Below are 20,940 nucleotides of genomic sequence, written 5' to 3'. Positions count from 1 at the left end.
TTTAAAAGTGAAAGGAAAGGATACTGATTATCATCAGATCCATCTTACTAAAGCCACCCACTAGTGGGCTGGATAGAGAACATAACACCAGTTTGTATTAGTATCAAACATAAAAAAAACACCCTCTCATATCATGCTGTAAGATAAAAGTCTTTTTCCAGGTGGGTGTTATCCCTCAAATAGAATGAAATCAATGGGAAATTGTGGTCTATTACAAGCAACTAATATTCCTATACACAGACAGCTTCATGAACGATGCTTTAAATGGCTTCATAAGACATCAGATTCAGTAACCATGTATGCATTTCATCATGCAGACTGGAAATTATTTCCACTTCGCAGCACCATCCCTATTTTTAAATAGTTTGTAATGCTCTGGAAAAATGTGTGTGATTTGAGCTGAAAGCATATTCAGACCCAATTCCTTAAATACATTTGCTTACCTGTGACACCACAGAGTTTCATGCCCTGGATAAGTATTAATTAAATCAGTGCAGAGCTCCACTTCTTCTTTTAGAAGAAAGGGATGATCTGGTCTTTGATCTTCCACACAGGCAGCTTCTGCTTCATCATTTTCTTCTGCTTTTGGAAGACTGGGTGCTTGTTGATTGGTTGTCTGATTATACATCTGAACAGTACTGTCAGTCATGGTTCTGCCAATCAGGGACTTTAATAAAAACTGGCGGTAGTGGAATCCACTATGGTCTGAAACATGCATGGAAACCCAGTGTTTAGTGGAAGAAAGTTCATCAAGCAGAATCTGAAAATTAAAAGCAAACAGTAAAATTAAACCACCCACAAAAACATGCCTAACTTTTCTATTTACATGTTTTAATTTCCCCTCAAAGTGACACTCTCAGGCCCTCTGCTATTAAGCATGATCTCCGTGGTCTTCAATGGAACTAAAATGGAGCCAAAGGAAAATAAACAACTTGAACAAAGAGGTTTTTGCCAGATTAGCACCTCCATACAGACTCATGATCCAAGGACACTTAAAAGTGGATATATGTTCAATTATGTCCTTAGTTATGTTTGAGAAACAGGTATTTGAACCCACAATCTGTGATATCAAAGGCTATAAATCAAATATAACCACTGCTTCCTTGCCATTTTACCATTAACTTTACATTCAAATGAGAAATATACACTTCAAGCAGTTTTATTTCTTAGAACCCTTGTTTGGGGTTTGTGGATATCAATAGATCTAATTCCCAAATCTGTGGATACTTGAATCCATATATCAGGGCCACTTGGGCAGAAGGGAGATTTTTCTCATTTTACATGCATTTACAACACTGTAACAAATACAAGTAAAAGTGGCACAGCGCTCAACACCATTTTGAATTCAGTAGAAACGGGGTACTGAAAAAAGCAAATCCTCTGACAATTTTTATAACTATGTCTGGGCTTCCAGAGTTGTGTCCATGAGCCTTCCAAAGCCAGGACATTATGTATTAGCTTCTTCAAGTATAGGTAAAATAATCTAAACTACACTAAATTGCAACATTCTTTGAGTTGGATTCAGACTAAATTTTCAATCACAGGACCAACGTTCCTGCTTCCCTGGCCCACTGCATCACTCTGATCTCCACAAAACGCTGTCCCTGGGGATAGAGAATCAGAGGAATGATATGAAAGAGGTCTATGGTGGGAAGTACCAATTTAATCTGGCTCCAACTCTTAGTTTTCCTGAATTACACATCAGAATGGCTGCTTTAATTTTAGTGGAACTAGGTGCTTTTTTTTAATGTTTAAAACAAACTGAAAATGCCCTAGCTTAACAACAGAAGGATAGCCTTTGCTTCCTTTGCTGTTGCTGTTCTTTTAATTTTTTCTACACTTCTTTTTTTTGGAGAATTAAGGGACTGCCTGATTTTCTCTTGGGATACGTGACACACTTTTCAGGTTATTATTAAATAGCCTTATCATTCTGGAAGGTTTTTAAGGTGACAAGCTGGGGTGTGTAAAAGTGACTTCCATGCAAGGAGCTAGAAGCAGCTTATAGCTATTGCTAAGTCAGCACCTTTCCCTTGAAAATACCTGGCGGGCAGCAGGCAGCAATGGAGATCAAACACAGCTATTGTGGAAGGTCAATGCACTTGAATAATAAAGATGCACCAAGCACTGGTGAGAAATTGTAACTGGAAAGTCATTAGGATAATATCCTTTCCCCCCTTTTTAGACAGGACAGGTACTGACAGCTTCCAGTTTGGCTGCATAATCTGTTTTAGAGAATCTCCCTCCCCTGAGAACTGCCCTAAAGGGATGGAACCATGTGTTTTTCAAACAGACATTTCTGTTCATGTTGATAAGGCATTTTAGAGCCAGTTAGGCATATTATGGCTGTTTGATGACATGTTAATTCATTAAACTAGCATAAGCTGAGCTGAAGGATGTCCTTAGATATTTGAAAAGCACTTATCAACACCACCATTTCTAAATTGTCTGATCTCTCTGAATCTATACCAATATATTTGCATTTTAACAATGCACTGTCATCAGAGAATACACGTAGAAGAAAGCTCCAAAATTATAGTATTAAATTATAGTATTAAAATGTGTAGTTAATTTTATTCCATTGGGAGACTTTATGGCTTGTACCAATATATGATTTATCCCCAGTCTCCACTGCTGTACCCCAGCTTCCACACTCCTTTGCCTCCCCTTGTCATTTTGAATTATAACTACCTACCAATATTATTGTCTAGTACTCTATGCAGCTCTTAGTTAATCTTCTCTTTGTAGAAACCAGCTCAGTCCAGTTTATATCATTTTTAACTTCCTTGCTTACTGAAACAAATCTCACTAGCCTTTGGTGAAGAAATTCAATTAATAAATTATCATTCCAGACTATACAAATGTTTTTTTGCAAGGTTAGAATTCAGACACTCTATTCACTACAATACCCTACCTTTGCACTGAGCTTTGCCAAGTGTTGTAAAACCCAGATGCGATGGGACCAGGCATTATAATTGCTTGGATATCTCCCAGCAGCTTCACAACAGACATCCATTTCTTCTTTTACTAATTGTTGTATCCTTTCTGTTGGTGCCATTTCCAAATTCCCTTTACTCACAAGAGTGGTCAAGGAGTTTTCCTGAATTAGTTGTTGTAGCACCCATCGTCTAGTTAAATAGTGTAGAGAGTTAAGAGCACAAAAGCCAACTTAAGAGAGTGAAAACATTTTTTTCCCATTAGTCTGGTGCTTAATATGTTGTAAGGTAGAATGGAGAAAAGAAATACAGGCAACACTTTCACACTCCCTTTGCAGTACCCAAACGTTTTTGTCAGCATTTCATCTAGTAGCAACGATGGTCTGATATTGAATCCTTCAACAACAAAAAGCTGTTTATGTTGTTCTTCCTTTTGTGTAACCTGAACTCCTCACCTACAATCACAGAGTGACCTTCATTACACCATTCTACAACACAGCTCTCTATCTACTTTTTCTAAACTAATCATAAATTTGGCTTTGTTCTGAAGTAATGCCCAAACTATTGTTTGGTGCTTCTTAAACAAACCTTTGTTTGTGGTCTCCCTCCTTTCCCTTCATGCAGTCAATGAGTTACTTCCTCTTCAATGCAAAGTACAGTTCACAAACAAACTTCAAACTCAACCACCCCTTTGTAAACCTCTCATCTTTTTTTCTAAATTAAAAAGGATAAAACCCTTTTCATTTTCCCTCACTGATGACCTTTTGTGTCTTTCATAGTTGACCTTTTTCTGTCTACATCATTTCTTAAAATGGGGTTATCAGAAAAATAAATAGTATTCTAAATGTGGCTGTGAAATAATAACATTATAATACTTTCTGCTTTATTTTCAACTACCATCCTAATAATTTGTAACATTCTTGTACTGCTGCAGACTACTGAGTTGACATTTCTGTTACGATCTTAAGATTTCTAGCCTGGATAGCATCAGGCCTGGTCTACACATGGAACAAAATGAGACGGCAGAATCCTGAGGCAGTAGATGGTACCACTTCAGACAGTCCACGGGGAATGGTCTCTGTAATTTTCCTTATATAAAATGTAATGCATATCAGGAAAAAAACCTGAGCACATCAGAGAGAAAAATTCTAGCCCAGGATCCTCCCCGATGGATTAATATTGTACTTGCAGAGAGTTGTTTATGTAATGAGTATTCACAACTGTGATTCCTCCACTTGCAGACTGGACTTCAAGCACTTCATTCATCAGTTTGCTGCATGTGCATACCACGCCCTCAGTCAATATAAAAATATATAACTGCACAAAAAATATTTTTTGTTTAATAATAAAAAAAAACTATTTACACAGTGTAGAGGTTATTTTATTGAGCCCATCTACCAATAAGGACTTGTGACAGAAGTCTCTGCCGAGTAAAGTCCAAGATGCTAGAAGAGCTTATTCTGAAGCGGCTCTGAGCTTCTAGAATTCTCTTCTAGAGCAAATTAGGAGAGTCATATATTAGCCTTTAACTGAACTGCTTTTACACACCCTGCTGAGATATTAAAACTTTTGTTTGTAACTGTATTGTAAAGAATTTCCAGGCTCATTGCCACTAATTGTTTTAATTTTTGTTCAGCGGTTTTGAATATAAGAAGAGAGGCATATAAATGTTAAAATAAAGATCCAAGTGAGCAATTTTCCAATAAACAACCTGATAATTTCCTAGATAGTATTTATCACTCATGCTTCACCAATAAACAAAAAATTGAATTTTAATATGTTATCTAAGAAAGCAAAAAAGAGATCAACAAACCTGTGAATCCATGTTTCTGGACTCTTTGGAAACTTAGTAAGTGCCAGTTTCCCAAGGTATAAATCTTTAATTGGATTTAAAGTGCCAGATAGTATTAGTTCTTTCCTGAACAAACAGATTAATTATGACAAATATTAATTTAAAATTAACAGCATAGTAATTATTTTAAACGTTGATAAAGCATTGTTTCATTTCACTGAGTCACACAAACTAAGACATCATTTTGAAATGGGTCGGGGCAGCCAAAACGCTGTCCTCAAAGACGCAGTAAAGCTGTGCAGCACTAAAAGTACGACTGGCACACGAAATACTTCATGCCCACTTGGGCTTCTCCTCCCACACAACCAATAATCATTTCTTGTACTTCATTAAATGTTATGCACATTTAAACAAACATTCTGGATTAAATTCCCACCCTGAATCAGGCAAACCTACAACCCTGACAGATTTCAAATGAGAGGGGTGCAGATGTAAAATGGGCTGCAGTAGGTGTTGCCAGGTGGTGGAACAGAAATTAACTGCTGGTAGGTTCTAGTATTGTCAGCAATGCCAGGAATTAAAGGGAGTTTTGAATCCTTTTGTCATTGTAACAAAAGAGTCAGTACGGACAGTAGATATTTTGAGAAAAAGGAAGCTTGGCAAAGGAATTTTAGAAGACCAACAGCCGTACACAAGATATCTGGAGATAGTAAGTGATAACAGATCAAATTATAATTTGATTTCCTTATATTAAAATACTAACAATGACTAGCTCCTTCTCACATAAGCCATGGAGTCCCATTATGTCTGGTGTTGATGAATATAATCTTCATCATACCTTAATTTTCATGAAAATCACAAAGTGGAGAAAGCCAACACATGCCAGTCTCATTAAAGCTAGTTTTTTTCCACTATATACCCCAAAGGCTACCTACCACACTCATCCTTCTGTCCACTTCATGCCAGTTCTCCCATTTAGGTTATTTCAGACATTATGATTTTTCTATATTGAAAGCACTTCTGTGTATGGAAATTAGTGCAAGTTTTGTGCACGTAACAGGTGACGACCACACATACCTTTGATGCTGTACACAGAAATGGAAAAGCCATGGTAAACTACAGCATACCATACATGAAGCTGCCTTATACAAATCGCAACATCAGACTATCAAAATCTGTTGTCTACTGAGTGAATGGCAGAGGCTTTCAAGGGTCTCAATCAGTGTCTTCCACATCATCTACTACCTGACCTTTTAACAGGAAACAGATGCTCTGCCACTGAGATATGACCCCTCCTTGGAGCAAAGAAGATCCATGTGCAATTGTTATGCATGTTATACATGCACGTGAGTCTTACTTGTTTTCCTACACAAGTGCTTCGCAAGTAGAAAACTCATAACATTCGAAGCAGCCCTTTAAACCTCTCCTATTGACTCAACATTTGAATCTGCTATTTACATATTTTGTTCATACTCCCCAATACACAGAGCATTAATCACTGCTTAGAAAATGTTTAAATACAAAGACATTCAAAAAACTTAAAAGCTAAACTTTAGCAAAAAGGGAATTTTCATTCTTTGCCATGTACTCCATGGTTCAATGAAGCTGAGTTAGTTCCATTTTGCAGAGGTGGACGTAAGATTCAATTTAAAAAATGAAAGGCTTTTAACGAAGGCCAGAAAAAAGGGTAAGAAGAACAATTTACATTCTCTGCTGCAGGCTGTTAAGGCACTTATCCTATTCAACAGACTGCAGATTACTTTACCCTCTCATTTAATTTCTATAAGATTAAATAGTAGTAGGGCAAACAAATTTACGCTGACCTTAAACTTCAAAAGTGAGAACCTAATTTGGATTATTAGGGGCAGGCAGTGGCTTTTGGATTTCTAATATATTTATATACACTTTGACTTCCTGCTAGCCTGCTTAACTGAAAGTCACCTGGGGAAAGGGAAAATGCAGGGCTAGATTGTCCTCATACTGAATTTGAGCACTGGGAGTAGAAAACAGAGATCCAAAGCCCTCAAAATTCATATGCAAACAATTTAGGATATTACTCCCAAAAGCTCAAAAAGTGCTGTCACTTATGCGGCCATTTATTAAGAGAGAATACTTGATTACAGGCATCTTTAGCAAATGTTTCAATATAACATAATTACAATAAAACATCTTGGATCTCACCTAGAATTTCTTAAGGTGCAGGGAGGGGGCCATTTTCACCGGGGGGGGGAGAGGGAAATCAACAAATGTGCCTCCCCTCCTTCGACTGACAGAAATTCTAGACAGATTCTTTAGCCCTTTTACATGAATTTAACCTCAAACCAACATTTTCATGTGTATACTACTGGTATCACACAGTCTTTACAGAAGCCATCTCCCTAACCAGCACCTGGTTATTATGTCGTCTTAAGCATCCCTTACCAAGTATCATACAAACATTCTTTTGCAAAACAAACTCAGGTCAATAATTCTAATACACCCTTATATGACAAAGCAGTAGAACTGCAAAGGCTGTAGAAGGGAAATCACATCAGCTTAGCTCCAGAACACTTCATTGGCATGACATGTGATACAAGAATTGCCAAAAACAGCACTGGATAAAAAGGTATTTCATTTCCATGGCATGATCTAAGGATGCAGAATGACAGCTGAAGGGAATCATGGATTATAGAACTGGGGGAGCAGGAAGGGATATGAACGTCAGTTCTCCCCAAGCTTCTGGACAGAATGACAACTGTACATTCAGAGAATGATATATAACAAATAATATTACTAAATATTATTCTAAATGGAAATTTTAGGGAGTGGGTAAAGGAAAAGGCCTTTACAAATGTATTCATGCTCTAAAATCATGACTACTGTACGTTAAGGCTGCCTGCCACGTTTGCTGTCATGTAAGCCACAAAGAAGTACGTCTTGACATTCTGGGCTTGTTTTCACCTTAGGCTCCAATCTAGCTATAGCTTCCCAGCTATACTTGCTCTTTTAGATTTTTCCCTCCAAATGGACATTGCCTTTCATTTATCTGACATGTAGTCAAATTTTTGTGAAACATTCAGATTTATCTACCTCGTGTACAATCCCCTAAATGGCAGAGGAAGAGTGTTGTTACTAAAACAGGAAAAGAAAGTGTGCTGGATCTCTCTTGAATATCCCATCAGAAACAGGAAAAAAATACTGGGGAGATCAGAGGGCTTTTTTCTTTCAACCAGTAGAAAGAGACCATGAGAAACCATCAGACGACCACACAAGTGTAGCCCAGTCAGTACTAATACTAACTAAACAATTTTGTTCCCAATCTTTTTGATAGAAGTTCTTTCAAGATTCTCCAAGACACAACACAGATTCAAGATACAACACAGCTTCTACCCACCTAATACAGAATTAAGCTGGGGGAGTGAATGCTCTGATCAGGGGGAACGCTCTGATCAGGACCACAGGTCCTGACTGATGCTCACAGAGGATCGATAACCCAATGGCTAAGTATAGGAAAGCAAAAAAGGTGTTCTTCAAGCATTACTGTGGCAACATGGAAGATCTGTAACTGGGTGTCCCAATGTTTTTATTTTTAATTTAAAACTATCACAGGGGGGCTTTGAATTTGATCCTTAGGAAGGGCAGTTCAAAGATACTAAGAACCACCAAAAAGATTTTATTTTCCATTTCTGTCTACCTTACCTCTAACATCAAGACTCGCCAAGGGCTATCTCAGTGGGTAAGCAAGATCATAAGGCAGCTGTGGAAGTCTCAAAGGTGCTTGGGCTCCAGCAAATTGGATACCACTGACAGTATTTTCCCCCTTCATTGGGGTGATACAGAAATTACCCCAATGCAAACACGACAAAGTGTAGAATAAGAACAGATCCAAATGTTACAGCTGCCATGAAAATAGCTCAATGCAGTTTTAGCCTGTCGTGTAAAGCGTGTTTGTGCCAGCTCCTGCAGCCTAGTGAATGAGCTGTAAGTATACCCATTTAAGAGACAGACCATTATATTACTATTACAATGATGTATAGCCGCTATAATGTAATTTTGTTCAGCCTGCCACTTTTGCTTGACCTGTCACTATGCCTTTAGATTTCAATTTAATCTCTCTGTCTAACTGTTTACTCTCTTGGGTAGCTATCTTATTTAAGTTTTTTAATAAATGTTTGCTGCTCTTAAAACAAGGGGCTATACAGTCCTTTAGGCATCCCAAGCATTAATACAGCTTAGCCTCTCAGACGTTTATGAAGAAAAAAATGTGAAGCTTCTATTCTGGCTAACCTTGAAATTTGTTACCGCTACAATTTGTTAGGTGGTACAGATAGCCTGTGAGGGAGGCCAGCCAATCAATCTCCCTCTCAAGTTGAGGCTGATGGAAATCAGGCAAATTTAATTAAGGATGAGCAAGCAAATGACCTTAATTGAACAAAAGGCGGACAGCGAGACCCGGTCAATGTAAATCCACGCACAAAACAATGGCACTAACCTATTTTGCTATTTTATTTGGCTTCAGTTTAATGGCAACCCCCTCCAACTCCAGCCAAGGGCTTGTGCCTGTGTGACATTCAGAGGCAGTCCCAAAGGCGGAGGAAGGAGGCTACGATTTTCCTGAATTCTCCCTGCTCCCCCAGTACTTCCGTCATGGTATTTTCACCTCATTTTCTCATTCAATGCATCAGCCTATATAGCGAGTGCAGCTTAATGCTATTGTGTTACATGCTGATGTTTCTTTTAGTTGAAAGAAAAGGAGGTTTCCATACACTCTTGCTTCCATTTGATGGATACCTCTGTGGCAGATTCATGTTCAGGAAGGAATTACAAATGGCTGCTTTTGCTCTATATTCCTCTTCCGGAATAAATCTCTGCAGTGAAAGCCACAGCAAATGAAGTAACTGCTAAAAATTAGACGATTTGGTACTGCCAATATTTAAATTCTCACCATTCATGAAATTCTCTTTTCACTGATCCTGTTTAACAGTTCTAGACATACTTGCCAGGAAGTTTCCACCCCACAAGTGAACTGAGGAGGGTTTCAATCCAAGTTAGTTAGTTTAGACTGTAAGAATGTGTGCTTTTTCACACACATAATAACTTCACAGTAACTGGAAAGCACCATTAACAATTTGCCAAAGTTATGCCTGCATTGTCTTATGCAAAGTAATTGATTCTCCGTTTTGCATATTCATGAGCCACATGAGTAAGTGCTGGTGATCAAGAAGTTGTAAACCAACGGGTGAACACAGCCAACCCTTTAGTGGTCTTGGCACACAGAAAACTGAGCTTTAACTCATCAATTGAAAAATAGTACCACAAAGCATGACAGATGATAATGCTATGAAAAAATGTGAGGAATCACATTAAAAGTTTTCCCAAAGAACTTTATCTGAAAAGTTAGGTACTTAAAACAAAATGTATGGCTCGTTCTGGCTTCAGGCAGTTCCTGAAAGTCTCGATATCTTTTCACTGCTAAAACTAAGCATACCTGACATTCCAAGCAGTAGTGAAGTCTGGGTTTAGTAGCAGCAGCGTACATGTGATATCTATCAATTCTGAAAAGGAAAGAAAAAGAAAACAGCATAGAAGTTAATATTTTCTTACCTCTTCGTGATTCTCTCTGTGATACTTGCTGTTAGCAATTTTTGTTTCAAACTAACCCTCCAGGAACATTATTCCTGATACTGATGCCATTTTCTTTTCCAGCCACAAACTTCTTGGCCTTAGGAGTTTCTCTTGCAGCAGATAAATAGAATGGTAAGAGTGGAATACAGGAGCTGATTTTTTTTTATCCCTCCTAAGAACTCCATCTAGGATACTGTGTGGCTTGGTAGTTCTACCTGGTCTCAGCTTATTGCTGTTAATTTTGCGGGGAGCCACAGAAAAGAAAGCTACCATCCAGTCCGTTTCATAAGAAACAATTTAAACCAGTCCAGGGCACATTCTTTGATGCCCACTTCTGTTTCTAAACACCTCAACAGGACGGTACGGTGAATGGATCAAGGTCCGAGGTGCCCCCCAAAAGAAAAGCAGCACGCGAGATTCTAGGATCTCTCCCATACCTGCATCGTCTTCCCCAAAGCCTCAACATTCTTAGAGAGGAATGCAATTATACAGAAAATTGAGTTCTTTAAGCAATTCAGCTGAAAAACAAATAGTATTGTCACAGATTGAACAATTTTGGCTTGAGGGTTGGATGTTAGAATGCACCAGCAGATGGTAGCAGCTATTACAATCTGGCTACATTGTCATAAGAAGAATAAGCTGCAATAGACAATTATTTTTTAATTCTACTGAAGATCTGAACCTGAACAACGTAAGCCATGCAGGCAGACTATGTGCTTAGCCCCAGGGGCTTATGCTCTCTGGAGAAATCCCAGATACCCATTATTTGTAGCTTTCACTTCTTTGTGGGAATGTCTATTCTTATGTTGTGCTGTGGGAGCCTCTGCAACCTAGTTCTTTTGTTTACTGCCATGACAATATGAGAATCACCCAAAGTGACCGTGCTCCAGTCACTGACCACACCAGGGTTTCCCTAGTTCCTTGGAACAGCAGTGCTAACCAAGTTAGAACCATCAGCATGCATTTCCCCCACATCTAGGCTCAAGTTTTTCAACGTTATGCCAGCAGTGTTGGAACAAGAGATATTGTTCTCAAGATGGGCCCAAGGTCTATTAAAAACAGGAGGTGGGAAAATGCTAGCCTTGCTAAATCTGCATTTCACCTTTGCTCTCTGGAATGAGTAACATGGGATAGGGGACTTCATGCTGGTTTTCCAGCCGGTGACAGAAGCAGGCGGGCTATGCTGTATGGCCAGCTGACTGAAGACCCTTCATCATTTGGGTTGTTGGCGAGAGTGAAAGCCTTATGCACGGCTGCCCAACTCCATGAGAAGTGATAAAGATGGGGGGGGGGGGGATGAACAACAACAGAGCAAAACTACAAGAACACTGAAAGAAACAGAAAGAACTGAGAGCTTGGCAGTGCAGAGAGAAGGGTAAGCAAAGCAATAGAAGGATCATGGCAGCTGGATTACAAAGAATTCTATGGTATTGCAGAAAGAAGAGACCGCTGGAATGAAGAAGGTGGGGAAATGGGCACAGGATAGTCTGTGGCATAGGGAAAGAGAAGCGTAGGGCAGATGGGGATGCAGAGAACTCTTTGGATGGAGAAACAACAATGGGATGAAGATGTCCAGAGAGAAAGAAAGAACACTATGAAGTAGGGACAAAAGTATGGCTAACCAAGCACAGTAGGGGTGAACAGCCCCAATTGCTTTCCTGGTAATTGTCTGCTTTGGAGGGCTTCTGGCAGCCAGCAGTAAGCAGAGACAAGGTACCCCTAGGGTGTGGGTAGCACCCCCAAACCATTTGCTTCAGACCCAGGCTATTGCAGCAATGACAGTGGGACATCTAGCTTGCTCCCTGTTATCAGCACCACAGCCTGGACCAGAGTCTTGCAGCCCCTATAGTCAGCTTGCTAAGGGGATGTTTAAACATCCCAGTCTGCCTATGATTTAAGAGAATCCTGTGGTGGTGCAGATAGAAAAGAAAGGCTATGGGTTGCAGGGGGGCGGAGTTAGTCAAGAACTGGAATGGAAGTTTATTTTACTGCAAAAATACTTTTCAGCAGTTAATATAACACCGCTGCCCTCTTCAGTTAAAAAAATCCACAAAAGTAACCCTTGGAGTGATTTGAAGTGGAATTCTGCTCTACTGCATCCCACATGAGTATAAGAAAATTTTTTCATCAAGACCCCAGTAAAAACAATTATTATGGCTTAGAAGCAGAGTTGACCACAGATAATTTTATTGCATGAACTCAACAAGAGAATTTTATTGCCAGAATTCAACATGAGAAAACCATGCCATTCAATTCATCCTCCATAGTCTAAACATGCTGAATAATTAATTTCATGCAATACACTGAAGAACTCATATGTATGTCTGCTTCCTCACATCTGCTATAAGAAGATTTAATGGTGCTATAAAACTTAAGATTGGTGTGGTAGGCTAACCAAAACCAACTCCCTTCTGTTCTCTATTCTTCCTGCACTCAGAAGCATTACAGAATGTTGACACCCAAACAGACAATGCAATGCTTTCTTAACATTTCAAGTTTTTTAAATTCCTGCTTTTAAGAAATTACAAGAGTCCATTTTTTGCTTCATCATTCTAAATTTTACATGTCAATGCAATTAAAAGGTAAAGGTAGTCCTCTGTGCAAGCAGCGAGTCATTACTGACCCATGGGGGATGTCGCATCATGACATTTTCTTGGCAGACTTTTTACGAGGTGGTTTGCCATTGCCTTCCCCAGTCATCTACACTTTACCCCCAGGAAACTGGGTACTCATTTTACCGACCTCATAAGGATGGAAGGCTGAGTCAACCTTGAACCGGCTACCTGAACCCAGCATCCGCCAGGATCGAGCTCAGGTTGTGAGCAGAACTTGGGCTGCAGTACTGCTGCTTACCACTCTGTGCCACGAGTCAATGCAATTAACTGCACTGAAATAAGCATCTACTGCAGAGTCCAGAGATTCAAATGAGAAGGATTACCTCTGCACTGAAAGTTGTCTTTCCTATCCCAAAAGGGCACCTTCAGATCCAATCCTATCTTTTGGACCAAACACTAGGTCTCTTGCTGTTTACGTGACACTCTCATCCTGGCACCAACCTGGAAGAACTCTGTCTGTTGAAGTTAGGGCCCAGCGAGATTTAATATCCTTCTGCCAGGCCTGTCAGACAGAGATGTTCCAGCAAAGAACAAAGGAGGCTCCCTCACACAGTAAATCAAGATAAGAGGAGAAAAAACTACGTATGAAGGAAACAATTAACCAAATAGGAATTTTAAAGTGCTTTACTTGTAATGAGACTTGGAAAGTCATTCATAAATATAGTATGTCAATATCAGTTGAATCATAAGTGTAGCCTCAATAGCAATATACAAACGTAACCGCGAATCAAGCCGCTTAACATTGCCACTGTTGCCACATCATTCCCAAGCTTGAGGGTCGCAGAGAAAGTGAAACAGAGGAGACTGTGAGAGAGTCCAAGAGCTGTCCTCGCTCCTCCACTCCCAGTGAATAGAGCAGCCAAGGAAAGTGAGAAATGGAGCCCCAGGAAGGCTGGGAAGGTGAGTGTTTAAATGGAGAGGTGTTGTTTGCCGCATGACATCGGACTGAATGAAGCTGATGGAGAAAAGTTGGATGGGGGAGGAAGAACAGCATGTATGAACTGGGGACTGACAGCCGAAAGGACACAGAAAACTCCTCTGTGGATGCTCCACTGCCACTGTGCATGTGGCATCTCTGGGTTTTGGTGGCAATGAAAGGGACACGGAAAACGCTTGATGCACAAAAACTGCTCTTCTAGGAGATTTTCAATATTCCACTTCACAAGCAAATTCAACGTCTGCTATATAATGTGGATGAAAACATCCTTACTTGTAGGATTCTGTCAGATAAATATAATTAACTAACCAACGCCACCACAGAGCAGAAGTCTGTGCCAGAACCATCTATCACCTCTTATATTGATCAGTTGCTTATGAGGCGCAAAACCAGGTCGATTAATCTGACTGCACTGAAGTAACAAATAAAAAGTCTTTATAGTTTATTAATGCATTTAACACTCTCAATAACAAGTTAAAATAGGACCAGTAACAGAAGTTATCCACCCATCCTTTGGCAGAACTTTAAAATGCATAAAAATGTCACATATATTAAGAATTCTAAAGATAATTCTTGGTGCACAAAAGAATACTGTGCTACATAATTAATAAAAGTTACTTTTGTCACCTTAAATCTTTCCATACACGTTACAGCATAAAAATTAAATCAAAATACAACATAAGAACACTTGACAAATGGCTAGAAGCAATACAGAGACAATATTTGCCTGGAATTTTAATTTTCTTGATGTTTTAAAGACTATTCACAGCAATTTTTGTATATTTTGGGATAAAATGCCACAAATACTTGAGGATAGACTAGTGTTACCAGAACTGCTATTTTACGGGGAAATTAGCATGCAGTCCGGATTAAATTAGTGCGGATCTTAACCAATGTATACCAGAGTCCGTACTTCTGGTTTACTCTCGTAATAAAGAGGCAAGGACTAATCAGTACAAAACGTGTTTACTAGAAATGTTGCGTATGCCTACGATAGCACATACAAGCAAGATACATACAAGAGCTTAAGAAATAAAGGGTAGAAAAATAGAGCCGTTTGCATGAGCAGGGAGCCCACTTGAGATCGAGGAAGCGGGGCGATACGTACCTGGTCACGGCGAGAAGTAGAGAAGCAGCAGCAAAGCAGGGCGATATCTAATGGCTGTACTAGATACGCAGAGTGACGGTTGGGGTTCAGGAGAAGAATGGCGCGCACCTCATAGCAGGGAAAGCCTGCTTAAGTACCCAAAAATGTACCCTGAGGTGAGGGCCTTCCATGTGGTTCTCAGGAGGGGAAACAAAAGCTTGATGGGTCTATAACTATCGCTAATGGGTCACTTTAGTATCTGAATATATGATCGTGATACCTCGGGAAGAGGGGACAAAGGAGGGGAGGGGAGCGCCGGGAGGGTTGATTGGATCTGCCAGGAAGCTGGAGTTGTCTTGATGGCATCTGCTTCGGAATGTGGTGGTTGTATTGAAATGCGTCCTTTAGGTGTTCTGGGCAGCAGGCACGTAGCTTCCATTCCGTGGCGGCTTCCAGCAATATGCATAGCAGGGTGAGGCCGGGCACTGTGGACATGACAGGAGCCGGGTCTCGAAATGGCAGCCTCAGAGTAAAACTGTCCATGTTGGTTCTTTGCTGCCTGGGAACATGGCTTCTTCCTTGGCCTGTCCCGTGGCCTGGCTAGCAGGCTGCCCAGTGGTGAGGGCAGACCCAGTGACCATCCTGCAAGGAACTCCCCGCGGGAGCTGACCAGGGGGTGCCTGGCCAGGCTCATGGAGAGTCTCTCCGGCTGGCACTGTGCTGCTGGCGGCATGGCTTCGGGCCCTGGCGAGGTAGGTGTCCAAGGAGGCAGGAAAACAGGCATAAACACAGTCTATACTGGTATAGGAGCAGGAAGCAGGCATGGGCAATGCTGTCCTTAACAGAATCTTTTGGCAGAGCCGGAAAAAGGCACCACAGGAAGTTGGCATAGTTCATGGTGGGCTCCATGATGAAAAAAAAGTGGGGGGGGGAGGTCCCTGGCAACAATAGGAAGAATATAAATATATATTACAGGGCAACTGACTAGTGTTTACTTTAAAAACTTTGTTTCCATTATTATTAATTGTTTTTCATTATTTATTGTTTCCACACAACTCCTACAAACTTACTGTACAGCTAAGCTGGTGCCATACACATTGGGACTGCATTTCCCAGGATGCCTCAAGAAGTGACATCTTGGACATATCAGAAAAAGCATCTAGGATAAGCAGGTACAAAAAGTCTGTGATCTTCACCCTATGTTTGCCCCTGACTGGACTTCCAAGCAGCAGCCTACACACCAGCACCAACTCACACAGTATGGCTGGGCAGGGGAAACAAGAGGAGGAAAGCTGGTATGTCAGTTACATTATCTCCTCTACTCTTTCCCAGCTCCCTTTGACAATAAAACAGCCTGTAGGCCAACAAGCATAACCAAATATAAATATTAGTGGTGGAGGAAAATGCCCTCAAATTGTAGCTGACTTATGGTGACCTCTGCTGGAGTTTTCAAGGCAAGAGACTAGCAAAAGTGGTTTTCCATTGCCATCCTCCTCATAGTAACCCGGGTCTTCTTTCAAGGTCTCCCATCCAATTATTAACCAAAGCCGGCCCTCCTTAGCTTCTGGGATCTGGCTTGCCTGGGCTATTCAGGTCATATTATATTAATAAATGGCATTAATTTTATGTTTTCTATTCTAATGATAGTAATAAAACAGCGTGTTGTTATCTGATTAGTTAATATTCAAAGGCAACCCATACCACTAAATATAAATCCTTATTTGACTAAATAATGTGACTTATTTTGAGTATCAGGTCAAAAGTACTACAGATGTCAAAAGATTGACTGGTATATTTTATTTTTAATTATTTTTCTTCATTTATACTTCACCTTTCTCCTAATGGGGACCCAAAGTGGCTTACACTGTTCTCCTCGCCTCAATTTTATCTCCACAACACCCTCTCAGGAAGGTTAGGCTGAGAGTGCATGATTGGCCCAAGGTCCCACAGGAAGCTTCCACGGCAGAGTGGGAATTCAAAGCTGGGTCTCCTAGATCTGACTCTGACACTGTAACCCTTACACCAGACTGGCTCTCAGTTGAATATCTTTTTTAAAAAATGCAGTCCCATGATCTGCCCCTGTGAATAGCTTAGGGGACTGGTCTTCAGCCTGCCCAGACCTTCAAGCCAGGTGAATCATGGTACGCACTAATTTTACAAGCACATGACAGAAAGTAACATATTAGTCATATGACATCACCGTGACATGACATTAAGCCCTGCCTGGGATAAAAATGCATCCTCTACACCAACGTCCTACTGATTTTTTTAAGTCTGTAGGCAAGAGAGGCTGGAGATGTGACATTCTTGTTCTTTACATATGTGCACAAGCAGCAGATCCTTCCAAGAAGTAAGCAAAAAATGGTGGCTTTACAGGAGCTTGTGAGCCAAGGGTACCAACCCAGGGGTTGAAGACCAACCACTTGTACTAGGAGAGCACTTGATACTGTAAACTAAGACAGCATAGACCTGATAAATCATCTGGGTGGGAGACCACAGGGAGTCCCATATGAGTGAAGGATATAAAAATATTTTTAAAGCAACAATGGAGTCTTATGGTGGATTACTCTGACTAGACACTTTTAAAATGTTACACAGAACAAAAATATTAATCTATGTTGGGTAAGATTTTCAGAAGTTACCAAAATGCACAAGAGTTCATAAAATGACTGTGTGTATATGCAAATTAAGAACAGTAGATAAATTGTGCCTGCAAATAGTTTGAGTGATCTGAAAACATTTAAACTAAAAAACAGATTAGCCTTTCATTTATGCCCTTCCCTTTCTCCAGAGAACTCCTCTTCTTGAGCTTACCACTTCCTCAATCTCAATTACCTTTGGGGAAATACCTTTTCCTATTTTAGAAGGGTCATCAGGGTAACATTACAACATCTGGTCTGATTGCAGGCATCATAACAAGCTCCAATTAATATGAGATTGTGCACAAACATGGCTTGTTGCCATGGTTAAACACATATCTCCCCTTCCCTTTTTGCATGCAGTAAGATTAAGGATTCCTAGTCTGAAACAGACTCCAGTCTTTTCTGATGTACAGATGCAAGCACCCAGCGAACTTGGAGTTTGTTTACTATGAGATTCCTGCATGCATTTGTCACAGGGAACTGGATTTTGTTGCAAACCAGAAATCCATTGCTAGACTCTGTGTGAGAAAACAGGAAAAGAAGGAGGGAAGTGCATGAAATCATGGCAACAAGCATGTTTGCACATTAATCTTAATTGGAGATCATCACAACATCTGAATGCAGCCTGTGGGTAATCTAGGTTGGCTTTCTGTTCCACTTATCAATTCCATGAAATGTGGTTAGGATCAGGATAGCATAAAGGACTAATAATATCCAGCAGCCTCTCTCCCCTCTTTTGACAAAACAACATTGGAAAATTATGGAAGATCTGACAATAACACCAAATAATGCTTTTATAGCTGTCAACTTTATTAACACTTCAGGGAGCATTACTTCATTCCAAGCTTTCCTCCAAGTACACATCAAATATTCTGGCTTTCAACATACAGTAGCAGAATACATTAGATACTGATTTAAAAGATGTTAATATCAAGAAATCTAAATGTTCCAAACATGGTTACTTTATGTTGAGGCTTGACAAACCCCAGACAAGAGGTCTCTATGGTGCCTTGAGATTTCATTGTGGCACCTATTTATTTTGTGGTAGGAATAATTGAACAATATGGTCATACGTACCCCTGAAGACTGAAATTTGAGTCTGGCTCTTAAATTTTTGTGCTGGCTTCTACAGCCAAAGAAAATCTGTCATGCTTTTGGTAATCTAGAATATGGAGAGTTTATAGTATACCTGTGTTTCACAATTTCAGATTAGAATGGAAGAGTAGTTCGTTTGTGCCACTGCTAGAATATTCCAAATTAAACTATTTATTGGCTTCCTTAGAGATCTTCTGACCTTAAGAAGTGAACTTGAAGCAGCGCAGTGGGAAATGCTACTTTTCTACCAAAATGGTAGCCAACTTCAAAAGAAAACTGCAGGTGTAACTAACATTAGAGCTGGGCCTGCTGCAGAGGTGGGTAATCTAAGATTACCAGGGCAAGTGGCAGAAAGGGACATATGGAGAGAGTAGTGATTGACTTTGATGAACATATGAAAATGCTTTAAACAGAATGAGATCTTTAGCCTATATTTAGCAAGAATATCTTTCAAAACCTTAAGCAGGTATCTTTTCCAGTACTACTATCAGAGATCCTTTTAAAGGTAGATGCCAGCTACCAAACTTTGGACTCTTTGCATACAAACTACAAACTCCACAGAGCTATGGTTCTCCTCACAACTAGAGATTCATGTTTGTTTGCAAAACTGTATAAATCTTAAACAGGCTTTGATTTGGGGAAGAAGACAGAAGAGATAATAACTAAATTCAGTAGGTTGACTTGAACATATATGAAAGTAAATCCCAGCACACTTACTTCCAAATAAATGCAAATAGGATTACCGTTTTAGCTATTAAATCTGGTCCATAAACAAGATTTTGTTTTGTTGGCCAGTGTTCAAATACTTGTTTTTCATGCTGAAAATCCCACACATTTTACAGAGATTTAGCATTGTTTCTTTAGATCCAGTCCACTGCTTCCAGTGAATCATTTGAAAAAAAATATGACCAGAGGGAATCACAGGCCAAATAAAAGTTGACATCTTCTCAAAGAATCCAACTGACTCATTTTCAACAGTTTACCTTTCTATTTCACAATGTTCTCTGCAAGTCTATGATGTTTTGTTTATTCTCTGCCATGTTGTACCACTTAGCTTAGCTAAGCTGGCATTCTATTGCTAAAAAGCACTTGACAGCTAAGCTCTTTCACATAGAGATGTGCATCCATATCAGTTTCCTTTCCTTTAACACTCTACTAGTGACTCAGAAGATACATTCTGCAATGGCTTCCTTAACCTACAAAAAAAACTCTTATAAACCTCAGAACCACCCTAACTTATATTGCATACATGTATTTAAGATATGAGGTCTCCACGGAGAATAAAAACAGAGCTCACTGTAAACCACTTACAAGTTGCATGAGGATTTTTAATGGAGGTAAAATGTACATCCAATGAACTTCTGCATGGTACAGATATATGGTCTGCAGCTGGATCTGGTGCCCTGCAGCTGTCTAGTTCATTGTGGTCTGTTATCACATCAGGCCTGTCTTTTCTGGCACTACAGAGAGCAGACAGTGTTCCTGTGCAAATGTGCCTTTAGTTGGTTTACATTCAAGTGGCCTACCCACAAAACATTTCACCAAAAGATACAATGACCAAAGGACTGTTGTAATGACTCAAGTTCTCTTTAGCTAGTGATTGACATAAATCTGTCACTGATGTCTGTGACAAAACTCACAATTATTTGATTTGATACTGGTGTGACTTATAATCAAACTATGAAAGGAACTGTGCAATGTTACCAGTTCTTAGAAGCCAGGCCTTGCAGAGTGATGAAAAAATATTTATATTCCAACTAGCCTCTCACCAGGCATGCAGGATTTTTCCAGTTCTGCACTTTCTTGATTCCCAGGCACACCCTTATAAACTTTGTTATTAAGTCACTCTAGCCAATATAACCAAAGTATTTGCATTAAGGTAACACCATACTTTGCCTACAGCTGAGAACTAGTAGCTACTCTGGACAAGCAATTATATATCTTATTATACCATTCTAAAGACATCACCTGGAAACAAAACCTTTCCATTTTAACTGAGGTTACTTTCTGTTAAATGTGTTAATTACTGCAGCCTATGTGATAGTGGCCAAATTTTAAACAGCTTAAAATACCATTTTACCCATTTTACACCTTTCAAGAAGAGAAGAATAATGCCCTTTTTGAAGATGGTCTAAAATTAACTAATCTCTAAATCACTTGAAAGCAACAGAGCACAAAAAACATCTTTAACAAAGTACTTGCATACTTGTTGAATAGTCTCCACTTGTCAGGCAA

At 39.8% G+C, this 20,940-nt stretch overlaps 1 protein-coding gene across 2 annotated transcripts in view; it reads right to left on the bottom strand.

Moving 5' to 3' along the window:
- The window catches only part of PTAR1 (protein prenyltransferase alpha subunit repeat containing 1), a 37,247-nt gene that overhangs the window by 10,364 nt on the left and 5,943 nt on the right, over positions 1-20,940 (bottom strand). The window contains exons 3-6 of one of the 2 annotated variants that reach the window (XM_054986488.1): positions 10,193-10,259; positions 4,747-4,851; positions 2,912-3,125; positions 444-760 (exon numbers count right to left, since the gene is read on the bottom strand). In XM_054986488.1, coding sequence (XP_054842463.1) covers positions 444-760; positions 2,912-3,125; positions 4,747-4,851; positions 10,193-10,259 — 703 coding nt within the window. Of the gene's footprint in view, positions 1-443; positions 761-2,911; positions 3,126-4,746; positions 4,852-10,192; positions 10,260-20,940 lie in introns of those variants that run through there. The other variant, XM_054986489.1, reaches the window with a different exon arrangement.

This window comes from Eublepharis macularius, chromosome 8, assembly GCF_028583425.1.
Source record: "Eublepharis macularius isolate TG4126 chromosome 8, MPM_Emac_v1.0, whole genome shotgun sequence".
Taxonomy (NCBI): domain Eukaryota; kingdom Metazoa; phylum Chordata; class Lepidosauria; order Squamata; family Eublepharidae; genus Eublepharis; species Eublepharis macularius.
Note: the sequence above shows the minus strand (reverse complement) of the source record. Positions and strands in the feature narration are given on the sequence as shown.